The 16,231-nt window shown below is 26.5% G+C and overlaps 6 protein-coding genes across 6 annotated transcripts; 5 read left to right on the plus strand and 1 right to left on the minus strand. All coding sequences in view use genetic code 12, as the record gives it.

Annotated features, from left to right (window-relative positions):
* Window positions 1–260: 260 nt before the first annotated feature.
* On the plus strand, window positions 261–4,796 carry KGF54_003270 (uncharacterized protein; the record flags this gene model as incomplete). The annotated part of the gene is made up of 1 exon (XM_051763840.1): window positions 261–4,796. One exon carries the CDS (start codon window positions 261–263, stop codon window positions 4,794–4,796), a length of 4,536 nt encoding a protein of 1,511 aa, XP_051619330.1.
* A 131-nt stretch (window positions 4,797–4,927) lies between these two features.
* Window positions 4,928–5,350, minus strand: KGF54_003271 (uncharacterized protein; the record flags this gene model as incomplete). The annotated part of the gene is made up of 1 exon (XM_051763841.1): window positions 4,928–5,350. The coding sequence occupies one exon, from the start codon at window positions 5,348–5,350 to the stop codon at window positions 4,928–4,930; it is 423 nt and encodes a 140-aa protein (XP_051619331.1).
* Window positions 5,351–5,793: 443 nt separating this feature from the next.
* On the plus strand, window positions 5,794–7,137 carry RRP8 (25S rRNA (adenine645-N1)-methyltransferase; the record flags this gene model as incomplete). The annotated part of the gene is made up of 1 exon (XM_051763842.1): window positions 5,794–7,137. One exon carries the CDS (start codon window positions 5,794–5,796, stop codon window positions 7,135–7,137), a length of 1,344 nt encoding a protein of 447 aa, XP_051619332.1.
* A 752-nt stretch (window positions 7,138–7,889) lies between these two features.
* DSE1 (Dse1p) lies at window positions 7,890–10,022 on the plus strand (the record flags this gene model as incomplete). The annotated part of the gene is made up of 1 exon (XM_051763843.1): window positions 7,890–10,022. The coding sequence occupies one exon, from the start codon at window positions 7,890–7,892 to the stop codon at window positions 10,020–10,022; it is 2,133 nt and encodes a 710-aa protein (XP_051619333.1).
* Window positions 10,023–11,471: 1,449 nt separating this feature from the next.
* Window positions 11,472–11,879, plus strand: KGF54_003274 (uncharacterized protein; the record flags this gene model as incomplete). Its single annotated transcript, XM_051763844.1, has 1 exon — window positions 11,472–11,879. The coding sequence occupies one exon, from the start codon at window positions 11,472–11,474 to the stop codon at window positions 11,877–11,879; it is 408 nt and encodes a 135-aa protein (XP_051619334.1).
* A 1,497-nt stretch (window positions 11,880–13,376) lies between these two features.
* On the plus strand, window positions 13,377–15,830 carry RSP5 (NEDD4 family E3 ubiquitin-protein ligase; the record flags this gene model as incomplete). The annotated part of the gene is made up of 1 exon (XM_051763845.1): window positions 13,377–15,830. The coding sequence occupies one exon, from the start codon at window positions 13,377–13,379 to the stop codon at window positions 15,828–15,830; it is 2,454 nt and encodes an 817-aa protein (XP_051619335.1).
* Between the last annotated feature and the right edge of the window lie 401 nt (window positions 15,831–16,231).

Consider the following 16,231-nt stretch of genomic DNA (forward strand, 5'->3'; position numbering starts at 1 on the left):
TTCACACTTAAACCCTTGATTTTTTGGTATTAATATTACTTTATATTACATTTTATATTATTGATTTGATTTTCAATTCTTTATTATTATTACAACAACAAAGATTATAAGTTTAAGAGAGTTAGAATAGATTGACATTGATTGTACATTTACATATTCATTTTTCAATTGTTATATATATATTCATTATCAAAGTTCAAAAAAGTTGTTGTTGTTGTATTTACTCAATCTTGTGAAAAAGTTATTAAATAATTTTTAAAATGTCTAATCAAACTTCACACTCAAGAAGAAATTCATTGAATTCAATATCAACTACTAATTCATCAAGAACTAAAAATGAGATATTATTAAGATCAACTTCAACTGATAATTTAATAATAGTTGATGATAAATTTTTAAGAAAACCTACAAAAAAATCAAATATATCACCTGTTATACCATCTGCTGAATTTAATAATAATGGTAATAATGGTAGTAGAAATAATAGTATAAATAGTTCAAATTCTTATTATTCAAAAGAAGGTGTTTATTATTTTCCAAATGGTGAAATATTTCGTCCACGAACAAATCCAATAAAAAGAAATAGACCAAGTAAAGTTAATACAGAAGCTAATAATAGACAACAAAATGGTAATACAAAATCTAATCAACATAATCACCATCAGAATTCTCATCAATACCCACCACCTCAACATCAAAAACAAAAACAACAAGTACTTTCATTTCATAATAGATTAGATTCACCAGTATCATCTCAATCTTCAACATCTACTAATTCAATGCAACATTCAAATGGTTCATATACTTATATACCAAAATCAGCATCATTACAAAATGTTAAAAGTTTAAATATGCAAAATTTAACTAAAACAATTAGAGATAATAAAAATGACGATATACATTCTAATATTACAATTCAAGATCAATCAAATAATTTCAAACAACCATTTGAAAGTTATAGAAACAACCATAATAGTAGTTCATCAAGTTTGAATAATAGTGGAAAATTACAATGTCAAAATATTACTAAAACAGAACAAAGAAATTCAAATTCTTTTTCTTCAACGAATTCTAATGTTTCAAATGTTTTACATAATAATGGATCAAATAGTCAGATTAACAGATCAATGAGTAATACACCTTCAACCTCAATTAATGAAGAACAAATTAATAATCACCAACTTAATAATAATCATCAACAACATAATCTTTCACGGGAACCAAGAATGCCTGGTATGATGATACATTTATCAAATAGTTCAAAAGAATCTAATATAACTTCAAATTCAAAAGAATATGATCTTGAAAATAAAGAAGAATCAACTTTAGATAGTAATGATTTAACTGGTTTCCAAATTATAAATCTGCATCAACAACTTCAAAATAAATTACAATATACGAACCTGAGAAATAGCGCAAGTTTGAGTTCAGAATCATCAGTAAATGAAAGTAATATGAGTAATTCTGTTCCACAAAATGAAGATGACTATGGTAATGATGTCACTGATGATACAGGATTGAGTACATTAAATGAAATTAGTGAAGAGTATCATAAATCAACTACACCTACCTTGACTCAATTTGAATCAAGCGATGCCGGTCATCCAATTGATCAAATATCTCACCATGATTTAAATACTAATTCAAGAAATTTTGATGATGTTTCACATGAAAATGAGTTTGTAAAAAAATTGGACCAAGAACTACCAATTAACCATAATAGGAATTATAATAATAATTATCACAATTATAATAATTATGATGATAATAATAATAATAATATAAATACGCGTAATTCGTTATCAAACGAAGAAGATGGAAATAATTTTTTGGAAGCTGGTGATCGGTCAAATACTTCATATTTTACAACGTATGAATCATCAAATATATCAAATAATAGTGTAAATGTAAATGTTGAAGAATTATCAAAACCACAAATGCCAACACTAAATAGTTTAAACAATCAAAGTGAGGATGATATATTTGGGACCCCTTTGCAAACACCGGAAATTGATAAATCACAGCCAAAATTTCTATCAACTATTCATCAAACAACAGAACAAGATGGAAACTTCAATGGTTCTGCAGAGTTAACATCACCTATTAATTTAGGAAACAATGGTCAAAATTCATTTCATACAGTACCTGTTAAAGATATACCCAATCGTCCACCACCATTAGATATAGATGACACTGGAGCTGCTTATAGTTCCACAAATAGTTCACCACCAAATGATATCGAAAGAACTAGTTCAGAAATATATCCAGAACCAACTGTTGATTTTGTGGATCATTACTTAAATGATTCTTCACCAGAACTGGTCGTGGTAAAAGAAAGATTACCTGTTAATAATGAAGCGAAAGAGAAAGAACCAAATGAAAATGACTTCAATAAAAATGTCAAAATTGATGATGATGATGATACAGTACCAATTGTAATAGATATTCCACTTCAACCAGCAGATGCTAATACTACTGGTAATATAAGTAATGTTTCAGAAGTTTATGAATTAAATTCTTCAGCTTTCAATAAATATATTCATGATGAACAAAAAGAAGTACCACCAAGAGGTGATGTTACAATAATGGATCATAAAATTAAAAAACATCACCGAAATGCTTCATCTGCATCATCTGCTGATTTTTTTAATAAACCTGGAACTTCAACAACTAATTCAGAAGTAAATCGTTCACCAAAAGAAGGTACACCACCACCACAAGTTTTTAAAAGAGGAAATTCAGCAAGTCCTAAGACACCAGTTGGTCAAACTATTCCAAGTCAATTAAACTTAACTCCTCCAAAAAGTCCATTATTAATACCTCCACCACCTATTGAAAAATCACCAAACATGAAAGTTAAAGGAAGATCTAAAAAGAAAAAATCGACCAATGAAGACTCTGCTAGTGCAATTACTGATTTATCGTTGAGTAAAACAACCACTACAAAAAGTATGATTAGTGAAGATTTAATAAAATCAAATTCAAGGCCTGATTCATCTAAAGTTGCTACTCCAACAACAGAAGCTAACGTTGAAACTCCGAAACAGAAAGTAAAGTCATTGTTAGGTGACGAATCTGCAACTCCATCTACAACTCCGAAAAGAATATCACTAACAAGATCAAGATCATTGACAAGTTTATTAAGACTGAAGTCGAGTTCATCTTCGTCATCACCAAAGACTCCAAAATCTGATGAAAAATTCAAATCACCAATAATACCATCATCCACGAATATAAAACGTAAAGCACCAATATCAGATTCTCTGAAAACTAAATCACCAATAAAAGCAACATTACTAAATGCCCCTCCAACTAAGTCTCCATCGTCTTCAACTTTATCAAGCTCAATTTCAATACGTAATTTTAAATCATTCTTTAAAAAGTTTAGACCACCACATAGTGAAAAACTAGATTCTACAACAACTACATCTCCACAAACTGTTGCAGCAAAATCTCCTACTACAAAATCGAATCAATCAACTCCTAAATCAACAACATCATCTTCATCAGGTAAAAGGTTCAGATTCAATTTTAGAAATAAAGAAGATACACCGAAATATCAGATCGTTGTCAAAACTAAACCAAGAGAAGAACCAAAACCAGCTGAACCTGCACAAAATTTTAAAATAGATTCATTACCAAGTTTCGAACCAGAATCAACTGGATTATTTGATGATATGTTGACTACATTTGATGAAAAATTTGAAAATGAATTAACACCAACAAAACCACCAGACTTTTTAAAGAAATTAAATGAAAAGTTAACAACAAGTAATGGAATCACATCAAATATTGACATGAAAAATGTAAGTAATCAACCATTTTTAAAAGATGATGAATTGACTAAAGATCAAATTAAAGATCAAAAAATTCAAGATACAAATAATAACATATTAGATTTTATAAGTGATGAAGATTTGAAAAGATTAACTGCTGAACCATCAAATGAAGTAGTGGGACATCATCTTAATCCAGACCTAAACAATGATGATGCAGGTGGTACAATGAATAGTTTTCTTTTGCCGTATATCGATGATAATTTTATGTTTTTAAAAAATGAAGAATATTGGACAACAATGGATGAAACTGCATTAAAAGAACATATATCAAAATCTGAAAAAAGATTATCTAATCAATTTCAAGAACATGAAGTGGCTCCTAATGATGAACGTTCTCAATTTATTGGTTCATCACCTGTAAAAGTTCTTGATGTAAACCAAAACGATATTAATGGTATCTCAAATGGATCAATTGATCAAGAACAAAGCAGTTGTGGAACAGTCATCGTAATAGATAATCAAGAATTGAATTATTTTTTAAAAAATATGAGTGATGAAGATAAACATAATTTACCAATACACTTAAAATATATAAAACAATTTCAAGATGATTCAAAAACATCTTCTTCTTCATCGATAGAAGTTGAAATAAATAAATTCAAAGATATAACAAACCAACCACCACGTACCAAAGAAACAACAACCACCAATTCATCAATTCTTAAAAAGAAAAAAAATTATAGATTTCAAATCCCAACAGAAACATCATCAGATAAATCATCAATCAAACTTTCTCGAGTACCTACTACAAAAAAACAAGTGAATTTTCAAAATAAAATTCAAATTAATGAAACTTTTTCAAGTGATTTATACAAACGTTATAATAAATCAGTCACTCAATATAATTTAACTGATCCACTTGAAATTAACATGATTAAAAATGAAGTAAATTATTATAAATGTAATGAAATGTTGGTTCATGAACTGTCACAAAATAATACTCATTTTTATTATTAGAATTAGAGATAATTTAGAATACATAATAATATTAATCCTTAGAAAAGAAACCAATCTCCATTGAAAACTCTTCTCTATTTACTTCTTCAATACTCTAAATATAGTTATTTACCGAAACAACGACGATAATTTTATGATCCTCTATAAGTAGTATAAGAATAATTACTCAATAAAAGTGGAATATGATAATGTTTCTTTGGATCATCAATTTCAAAAAAGATTTCAACAAATGGGAAAAAACTATCACTACCTTTATTTTTAAAATATTTCCCAGTTAAAAATTTAGCTTTATAAACACCTGGAATAAGATGTTCCCATTCATTGTTTACTATTCCAGTTGTTTTATAATCAATATCTGGATCAAATGACCATGTTTTTATACGACCATCATTATCAGTTTTAGCCATTGCGAATGGTTTTGAAGTTACTAAAAGTGAATCTTTTTCTGTTGTTGAATTTTGAGATGTGGTATAAAGTTGAACTATTACTTGACTTGCTGGTGTGCCTGTGTTTGTGTCTAAGATGTGGGCTGTTATTGGATCTGTTTTTGACATTTTATTTTTGATTAATGGTTTGATTAATTGATGTAACTTCGTAATTGACTTGTATAACTGATTTAATTAACTTGTTAGAATTCGATTGACCAGTTGAGTAATTGTTTTGTTTCGGAATATATTATATATCTATTTTAGAAGTTGAATAACACTGGCAGGGGATGTGGTTTAAATATAAATAGAAATTGATGCAATTTTAAATGGAAGATTACAGAAAGAATAATTTTAAAATTGCGGATCTAACCGACTTAAGGGGTAAAACTATTTTAAAAATAATACTATCGTTAAGGGGTAATAAGTAGAAGAGATGATGCGGCTTTTATTGTCTGGATTAGGAAAGCACTTTACTGTTTTTGTATTAACTAAATATATATATGTGAAAAAAAAATCATATACAGTGGAACAATCAACTTTAACAAGTCAAGAGTTACCACAAACTAATAATGTTTCAAGTAAAAGGATGGAATTTAAAGAATGATAAGAATATAGCACTTGGTGGTGTATCTGAAAAGAAGAAAAACAAAAAGAATAAAAGTAAGAAGAAGACTGAAATTACTAATGATCAGATTGATGATGTTATAAATCCAAGTAAAGAAAAATCTAAAGATCAAAAGAAAGACAAATCTAAGCCAAACGACTTAAAAGATAAAAAACTCAAGACAAATGATTTAAGTAAAGACTCGTCTAAAACAGAAATTAAGGAAGTTAAAAAATCCAAGAATCAAAAGAAGAGAAAACATAATGATGAAGAAGAACAACAAAATAACCCAGATCAAATAGATTCAAAAACCACTAAAAGATCAAAATCAGTAGCTAAAGCAGTATCAACAACAACAATTCCAAAAGCAACCATTGAAACATCAAAATCACAACCAATTCCAATCACATCACAAACAAAATTAACACCATTACAACAAAAAATGATGTCAAAATTATCAGGATCAAGATTTAGATGGATAAATGAACAATTATATACAATAACATCAGAAGAAGCCCTTAAATTGATAAAAGAACAACCATCATTATTTGATGAATATCATCTGGGTTTTAGATCACAAGTTTCAAATTGGCCTGAAAATCCAGTAGATGTATTTGTAAATCAATTTAAAAATAGATTACTCACAAGAAATATAAATGCACCTGGTGGATTACCTGGTAATAAAGATAGAAAAATCATAGTTGCCGATATGGGATGTGGAGAAGCTCAATTTAGTCAAGATATTACAAAATTTATAAGACAACAACAACAACAAAAGCAAAAATTTAAAAATTTAAAAGTTGAAATTAATAGTTTTGATTTAAAAAAGCAAAATGAATATATAACTGTTGCTGATATAAAAAATGTTCCTTTGGAAGATGAGTCTTGTTCAATTGTTATATTTTGTTTAGCATTGATGGGAACAAATTTTTTAGATTTTATTAAAGAAGCATATAGAATATTACAACCAAGAGGTGAATTATGGATAGCTGAAATAAAATCAAGATTTAGTGAAAAACCAGAAGAAGAACAAGAAAATGTTGAAAATTCTAAAGTAGGTCAAGAATTTGTTGATGCTTTAAAATTAAATGGATTCTTTCATAAATCAACAGATAATTCAAATAAAATGTTTACAAGATTTGAATTTTTTAAACCATCACAAGACGTATTGGCTGAAAGAAAAGCAAAATTAGAACGTAAAAAAAAATTTATTGAAGAAGAAACTGAAAAAGAAAAATTGGAATCTAAAAGAGAAACTCATCCTGAAGGTGAATGGTTATTGAAACCTTGTATTTATAAAAGAAGATAAGGATTAACTAATAGTAATTGAGATATGGTAGGGGTTGTAAAGGGTTGGTATGTAGTATTACTGATTGTTTCTTTTTATATATTAGCTTGAGTCATGTTTTCGTAGAGGTATAATGTAACAATAGTTTTCAAGATTCTCTAAGATTGATCTTATGACGTCAAATGCTCTTTTGAATTCTTGTTAAAATTTTTGAAATATATTTAGTTTTCAATCTGGCATTAACGATCTTTCTGATTTGACATGACATAAAACTAAAAATTTATTCCATGCTTGACAATCTATCTTAAGTTGGTATAAATTATTCCAAAAATTGAATTCTAAACCAGCAGTTTCATATAAATCACAGGTGTACTGTATATAATTTATTGATTTGATTACTACGTTGTAAGAAGACTGTATATAAGATTTTACTAAATTAAAAAAAGTGCTGCGAATTTAAATCAAAAAAGAAAAAAATAACCAGCATTTTCAATATCAATTTATTATCTCTGATTTACAATTACAATTAGAAAGTTTAAATGTTTATCAAACGGATTATTACTTAGTCAAAGCTGGAAGTATTATAATATAAGAGAATGAGAATTGGCTGATTTTTAAATCAAGTAGAACTTGAATTTTTACAAGTTTAATTTACTACCATTAATCTATCAAATATCTAATTTTTTACAACCAAATTTTATCAGATTTTACAACCAAATATCAATTAATCTATTTATTCAATTATTATACCTATCACATCATAAATTTTTATAATGACTGACTATTACGAACCTACTTTAATATTTAGACAAAATGCTATACGGAGATTTAATCCCCAATTATCACCAATTTCAAGTGTTGATAGTCTTTTAACAAATGATGATTATTCAATGAATAATAATGATAATAATCAAAATAATTCAATATATTCACAATCATCCATAAATTCACCTTATATGAATAGTAAAAATAAATTCAGTACTTCATCATGGTTACTCAATAATAATAATCCTCAAGATACTGAAATATTAAATAAATCATGTTCATTAAATCGTACAAAGATTAAATCAAATTATTGGAAAATTCCAGATAATGATATGAATTTAACTTCAATATGTATTAAAAACCAACAACAAAATAATCCACTAATTGCAATATCATCAGGTAATCAAGAAAATAATTTATTTATTTATGAAATGAATCTAAATTCAAATCATTTAATACATCATTCAACTATTAGTTTATCAAATATACATAGTATGAAATGGATAAATAACAATGAGAATCATTTGATTACTGGTAATAATAAAGGGTATGCTCATCTAGTTTCAATACCTGATATTAATTTAGGTGGTGAAGATGATACCGAATTATATTCAGCAGAAATATGTAAAAGATTCAATCACAGAAAACATATTAAAGATAAATCTACAATAATTCACAACTCACCAATTAAAAAATTAAATTTATTTAATAATGATAAAGAAATGATTTCAATATATGATAATTTTTTATTTCATTGGGATATTAAAAATTCAGAATCTCAATTAAGACCACAACCAATTTCAATATCAACAATTCAAGGTATTTTAAATTTTGATACTTTAAATCATAATAATACAACAATAAGTGTATGTGGTAAATTTGGTATATCATTATATGATACAAGATTTTCAAAATTAAATATTCCAATGTCTTCATCTACAACTACAAATTTCAGACAATTATCAGCTAATTTAGTGAAATGGAATCCCGATAATGATAATATATTAGCCGTAGGTCATGGTGATGGAGTAGTTAGATTATGGGACATTAGAAAACAAGATTATTTTGCAACTATAAATAGTGATTCTGTTGGAAATGGATCATCAATAACAAGTATAGAATGGAATCAAGGAGATTTATTTACTGGTGGACAAGATGGTAATATAATACATTGGGATTTAACATCAGATATTAATTTGAATGAAACAAACCATTTAAATTGTGGACTAAGTGAAGGTTTTAATAGTATTAAATTAAATAAATTTAAAAAACTAGAAGTTGATGTTAATCAAAGACAATGTGGAACAATATTACCTGCTTCAAATACTAATATTGTTGATATGTGTTCAATAACTAATGAAATAGATAATAGTACTAAGATTTTATCAATTGATGGATCATCATTTTTAGGTGTTCATTCAAAATTTAAAAATAATATTAATTTACATATAAATTCAAATAAATTATATTATACTGAAGATGAATTACAAGAATTATTAAATTTTTCAAAAAATTATAGTAAAGAAAGTATTGATGTTAATACTTCATCTCAAGAAAGTTTAATTGAACCATTAATGATATCAAGAAAACCAACATGTATAACAATAAAAAGTACAGATTCAAATTTGGAATCAATTTCATTAAATAGTAATCCTGAATTATTAGAATCATCATCATCGGAATCAGAAATTGAATCAATATTAGAACCTAAAAAAGAATCAAATATAAAAACACCAATACCAAGATCTCCTAAATTTTCATTGAAACAAGAAATTCAAAACATTAATAATTTAGCTTTGTTACAAAAAGATGATGAAGAATTTAATTTCAATTTCCATAATAATATTTCAGAATCAGATATTTCTTCATCATCACAAAGTGATCAAGAATTCTCACCAATAAGAAATAATCAAAATAACAATAGTAATAATTCAATCTTTTTATCTAAAAAGAATCATTCATCTAATTCTATATCTACTATAGCTACTGATATAGATGAAATAATAGCTCATGATATAAATAATAATAAAGTTTTTGAGGATGGTCATAAATTGATTAAGACTTTTTCGGGAAATAATTTAAATGAGTATAAGTATAGTGATGTTTTCAAATCTTTAGATGATTTAAATTTAAGTTATTAGGGTTTATGGTTTTTTTATAAGAGTATACCAATGGTTTTATGAATTTATATAGTGTTATATCGAGAAAACTTAACATGAATAATATTATGCTTTTTAATTTGTGTACTTTTAGTTTTTACCAAAATGTTTAACTCTTTTAGTATGGTCTTTAAAATAAAGACTAAAAAATCAATATCCAAAACCACATTTTTCAAGTTTAGTGGAACACTCTTATTTCTTATTGGATGTTATTGGTTGCTAAAGTTCAACTTTTGTAAAATCCCTATCCTTTTATTCATTTGTGGAGCTACGTAAATGATTCAAAACCATTAATTATTATAGTAAATTATTTATATGTAGGATCATAACATTAGGCAACAATTGTGATTTTATTGTAATTACAAACAATTATTTTTATTATACTGTCAACAATAGAAAGTCCATTTTTATTTAATTGAATAACATTTTCTTAGTACCACTTAAGTTGAGAAATTTAATAAATTATATCTAACAAAATTCATATTTGTTTCAGATTTGTAACTCAATTTTGACACAATTTGTACAAAACTGAAATGTGCACAATTAACCCCTTCATTTCTTACTATTTGCACCTCGCAATAGTTGGTACTTTTATAGCTCCACTTTAATGGTTAAGTTACTATTAGCTTTGTAGGTAAATTATGAACATATGGTTTATATTTTACTTATAATTCTATTGTATTGCATGTAAAAGTATCGCATGTACATAATTAAAAAACGTTTAAATTATTTTACGGAATTTGGTAATTAAATTTAGAGGGTATTTTTGGCACAATAAAAATTGTGTAAATTGACAATAAGTGTAGAAACTAAATTGACAATAAGAATATGAACAATAGAAACTGCTGAAAGTTGAAGCGCTATATTTTGCTTTGCTTGCGTTAATGAGGATTATTTTCAATTAGTTAGTAGTCACAGTTTTTGTATAAAAACCGTTTTTTTTTGGCAAATCCTTTATAAAAAATCGGTATCATTTGTTTCATATATTGACCAATAAACTGAATGAGAGTTAAATTTAATAAAGTTGAAACAAGACAAATAAATATGTGATCCGTATAACGAATGAATACATAAAAAGAAGGAAGGGTTGAATGTAAAAGTGTTCAAGTGGTTTTGATACTTTCACTGAATAATTTTAGCATATGTCAAAAAAATTAAATAGGCTTTTCATTTATTGTTCTCGTAACTTTCAAGTTGTAATATATTGAAGAATTGTGGGAATTAATGTCAAGTTGAAGAGTAGGGGGGTTGACATGTGCTTAAATTTATCATAGTAATGGTTATAATATTTTTCACGTAGGCATTGGTTTGAAGTAGTTATTGGAATAATATAAATATGGTCTATAATTCCTACAAATTTCAATAACTTTTTAAACAACAAGTTTTACAACTACTAACACTACTACTTATACTGAACTAATAAAATACAAGATGAGATTCTTAACCGTTGCTGTTGCTCTTATCGCTACAACTCAAGCTGCTGCAATCACATCACCAATTGGAAATTCAATCGTCATTCCAACCAAAAAAGATTCAGAACCAGAACCAGAATCAGTAATTTACGATATTGAATCAAATCAATTACAATTAAATAAAAGAGATAATTTAACTGATTCTATTAACATTACTAAAGTTCAAGAAGCTATTTATGAAATATTACATGGAAATTTTACAAATGCTACTGATGCTTTTAATCAATTATTACAAACTTTAGGTATTAATCAATCAGAAGCTGATAAATTAGGTTTAAATTCTGGTTTAGGTTGGTTAGTTTTACTTGAAACTCTTGGTGCTTTATTATATAATGGTACTTCTGCTTTAAAAGATTATAAAAATTAGATATTGGGATCATGAAAGTGGAGTTAGTGTAAGAACAAATTACACATTTTGAAATTATTAAATTTTTTAGACTCAATTTACTGGTTGTTTTTTTTATTTCTTTATTTCCTTATTAAACTTTCAATATTTCAAATATATAGAATTTACTGAACATATGACAATTTTCAAACTCTCTTTTTCTTTGAATTGTGTTTCAATTTAAATTTGTTAAAAAATTTAATTTCGTTTTTTTGCTGCAAATTGTTTTATAAATTTTTTTTTCTTACTTAATAATAAAATATCTATAAAATCGTTAAATTATTCTACGATTTTGCTCAAACAAAGAATTGATTGTTTTTCACTTGTGGCTTATAATCTTGGACTAATTTAACATAAATTATATTTATGTATTTTTACATATGGAAGAAGCTTGTTTCAAATTTATACTTTATTCTAGATCTTTTCATTTTTCTTTTCTCTCTCTCCTATTGATTCAAATTGATCCAAATTCCGTTTCCGTTTTAGTAAATAATTATTAAATTTTGTTACACATTTGTATTAAAGTAGTGTGGAATTGGTCGGATCTATGTCAATTCTGGTGGTACATAAATAATCGATTAGGTCCATTTATGTACTTTTCAGACGAACAATTTGCGACATCTTACAATTTTGGTTTTAGTAGACTTGAAAACAACTGGAGAAAAATATCATAAGAACTTATAAGTTGATGCTTCAATTCAAAGCTGATACTCCCAATCTATCTAATAATCAAATAAGTAAGAGTAAGATCTTATTAATATATGAAACATTACTAATATTAATGTTAATATAATAATAAATAAATTGCTATGTATATATAATTTTTATACTAAGGTGATTACATAATGTATTATGTAATAGTAAGGTTCATAGAACAAAAAGATGAAATAATTAAATATTGAACTAAAATTTATCAACATTATTTGAATACCATCAAATTTTATACTTGATCTACGTTCAAATAATCTTTTCATTGTTATAAGATAGACCTAATACATTTAATTATTTATTAGAATTTGTTTTGTTCAATTTAATCAACTAGTTATTAATTAAAAGAATTAATAACTTTAATAGTAATATTTAATTTACTAAAAATAATATTCTCAGAAAAGAGACAACCAAAAATTTAGATTTTTTATTTTTTCTTCCAAATTTATTATTATATTTTTAATCATCTTTTCCCTTAATAATTATTAATAATATAATCAATCATTTTGTATTAGTCATTTAACTTCATTCAATACGTTTCAACATTTATCATTCATTAAGAAGTTTGGGAAGATTTTGTTTCAAAGATCATATTATTTATCAATAATCTAGAGATATATACAATCGTTATTATTGTCATCTAAATTCCATACAACAACTTCGTATTTGACTAATTCTGTTTCTAATTTATTAATTGAATCAAATAGTGAGAAGATTTATAGATTTTCATCAGGAATTAATATAAATATTCAATAATTTATTATTATTATAATGTCAAGAAATACAACAACTATTAGTGTAAAAGTAGTTGCTGCGGAATCACTTTATAAAAGAGATGTATTTCGTCAACCTGATCCATTTGCAGTTATAACAGTTGATGGATCACAAACTAAAACTACAAAAACTGCTAAAAAGACATTAAATCCTTATTGGAATGAAACTTTTAATTTTCAAGCATCAGAAGATTCAATTTTAGTAATTCAAGTATTTGATCAAAAAAAATTTAAAAAGAAAGATCAAGGATTTTTAGGTGTAGTTAATGTAAGAATTGGTGATTTAATAAATTTTGGATTACCTAATTCAGAAGAAACTATTACAAGAGAATTGAAAAAATCAATGGAAAATGTTGCAATTAGTGGTAGAATAATAGTTGTTATTTCACATAATAGAAATGGATCAAGTAATCAATCTTCAGCTATTAATGGTTCATCAACTTCAGCAAATAGATCAAGTAATGGTCATAGTAGTAGTAGTAATAGAATTGCATCATCATCTGCTGCTCCAAATAGTTCAATATCAAATGGTTCATCAATGGTACCTCCATCATCATCAAATACATTATCAACACCAGCAGCTGCTGCATCTGGAAATGGTGCAATTAATAATAATTCAGCGACAGCTGCTTCAGCTGCTGCTTCACATAGACAATATTCATCATTTGAAGATCAATATGGAAGATTACCACCAGGTTGGGAAAGAAGAACTGATAATTTTGGTAGAACTTATTATGTAGATCATAATTCAAGAACAACTACATGGCAAAGACCAACATTGGATCAAAGTGAAAGTGAAAGAGGACAACAAAGACAAACTGAAACTGAAGCAGAAAGAAGACAACATCGTGGAAGAACCTTACCTGGTGAATTACCAACAAGTCCATTACCAACAAGTAATAATAATTCAGTAACAAGCGGGAATGTCACTGTCAATTCAACTGGTTCAAATACTCCTGTAAATCCAGCAGCTGCAGTATCAATGGCAGCTTCAGGTGCAACAACTTCAGGATTAGGTGAATTACCTTCAGGATGGGAACAACGTTTTACAAATGAAGGTAGACCATATTTTGTTGATCATAATACAAGAACTACAACTTGGGTAGATCCAAGAAGACAACAATATATACGTACATTTGGACCAAATACAACTATACAACAACAACCAGTATCACAATTAGGTCCATTACCATCAGGTTGGGAAATGAGATTAACAAATACTGCAAGAGTATATTTTGTTGATCATAATACTAAAACTACAACATGGGATGATCCAAGATTACCATCATCATTAGATCAAAATGTACCACAATATAAAAGAGATTTTAGAAGAAAAGTTATATATTTCAGATCACAACCTGCATTAAGAATTTTACCAGGACAATGTCATATAAAAGTTAGAAGAGATCATATTTTTGAAGATTCTTATCAAGAAATAATGAGACAAACACCAGAAGATTTAAAAAAGAGATTAATGATAAAATTCGATGGAGAAGAAGGTTTAGATTATGGTGGAGTTTCAAGAGAATTTTTTTTCTTGTTATCTCATGATATGTTTAATCCATTTTATTGTTTATTTGAATATAGTTCACATGATAATTATACATTACAAATTAATCCAAATTCAAGTATAAATCCAGAACATTTAAATTATTTCAAATTTATTGGTAGAGTTGTTGGATTAGGTGTTTTCCATAGAAGATTTTTAGATGCTTTCTTTGTTGGTGCATTATATAAAATGATGCTACATAAAAAAGTTGTATTACAAGATATGGAAGGAGTTGATGCAGAATTTTATAGATCATTGAAATGGATATTAGATAATGATATAACAGATATATTAGATTTAACATTTAGTACAGAAGAAGAAATATTTGGAGAAAGAGTTGAAGTTGATTTAAAACCTCAAGGTAAAGAAATTGAAGTTACAGAAGAAAATAAACATGAATATGTTGAATTAATAACGGAATGGAGAATAAGTAAAAGAGTTGAAGAACAATTTAAAGCTTTTATTGATGGTTTTAATGAATTAATACCACAAGAATTAGTTAATGTTTTTGATGAAAGAGAATTAGAATTATTAATTGGAGGATTAGCAGAAATAGATACACAAGATTGGAAAAAACATACTGATTATAGAGGATATCAAGAACAAGATCAAGTTATACAATGGTTTTGGAAATGTATTAATGAATGGGATTCAGAACAAAAAGCAAGATTATTACAATTTACAACAGGTACTTCTCGTATACCAGTTAATGGATTTAAAGATTTACAAGGTAGTGATGGACCACGTAGATTTACAATTGAAAAAGCAGGTGAACCAAATCAATTACCAAAATCTCATACATGTTTTAATAGAGTTGATTTACCACCTTATGAAAATTATGAAAGTTTAAAACAAAAATTATCTTTAGCTGTTGAAGAAACTGTTGGATTTGGTCAAGAATAGAATTTATTGGGAAGGGAGAGGTACTTTTTTCTTATACATATATATATACATACATATTTTGTTAAATTGGTTTTTCACTTTGATTTTCTTTATTTTTTACTTACTTTCATTAATTTAATTTACTTTTGAAATTTATTTTAGATTTCATTAAAATTGTAACTACATTATTTCTTTGAATTGTGAAAAACTGGCGTTTCGGACTCTTTGTCTAGCTTCGTCTACTTATACTTAAAGCAAAACCGATCACACCCACACAGTAAAGGTACTTCTTATTCAAATTAATCATTAATATCGTTATCTTATCTTTTTTATATCGTGCAAAATATCATTTTATAAATAATAAACCTGTATATAATATTATTTCTTTGGTTTCATTTTAATATTTATTATTTTTCTCTACA

The sequence above is a fragment of the Candida jiufengensis genome (genome assembly GCF_024610255.1).
Source record: "Candida jiufengensis strain CBS 10846 chromosome Unknown scaffold2, whole genome shotgun sequence".
NCBI lineage: Eukaryota > Fungi > Ascomycota > Pichiomycetes > Serinales > Debaryomycetaceae > Lodderomyces > Lodderomyces jiufengensis.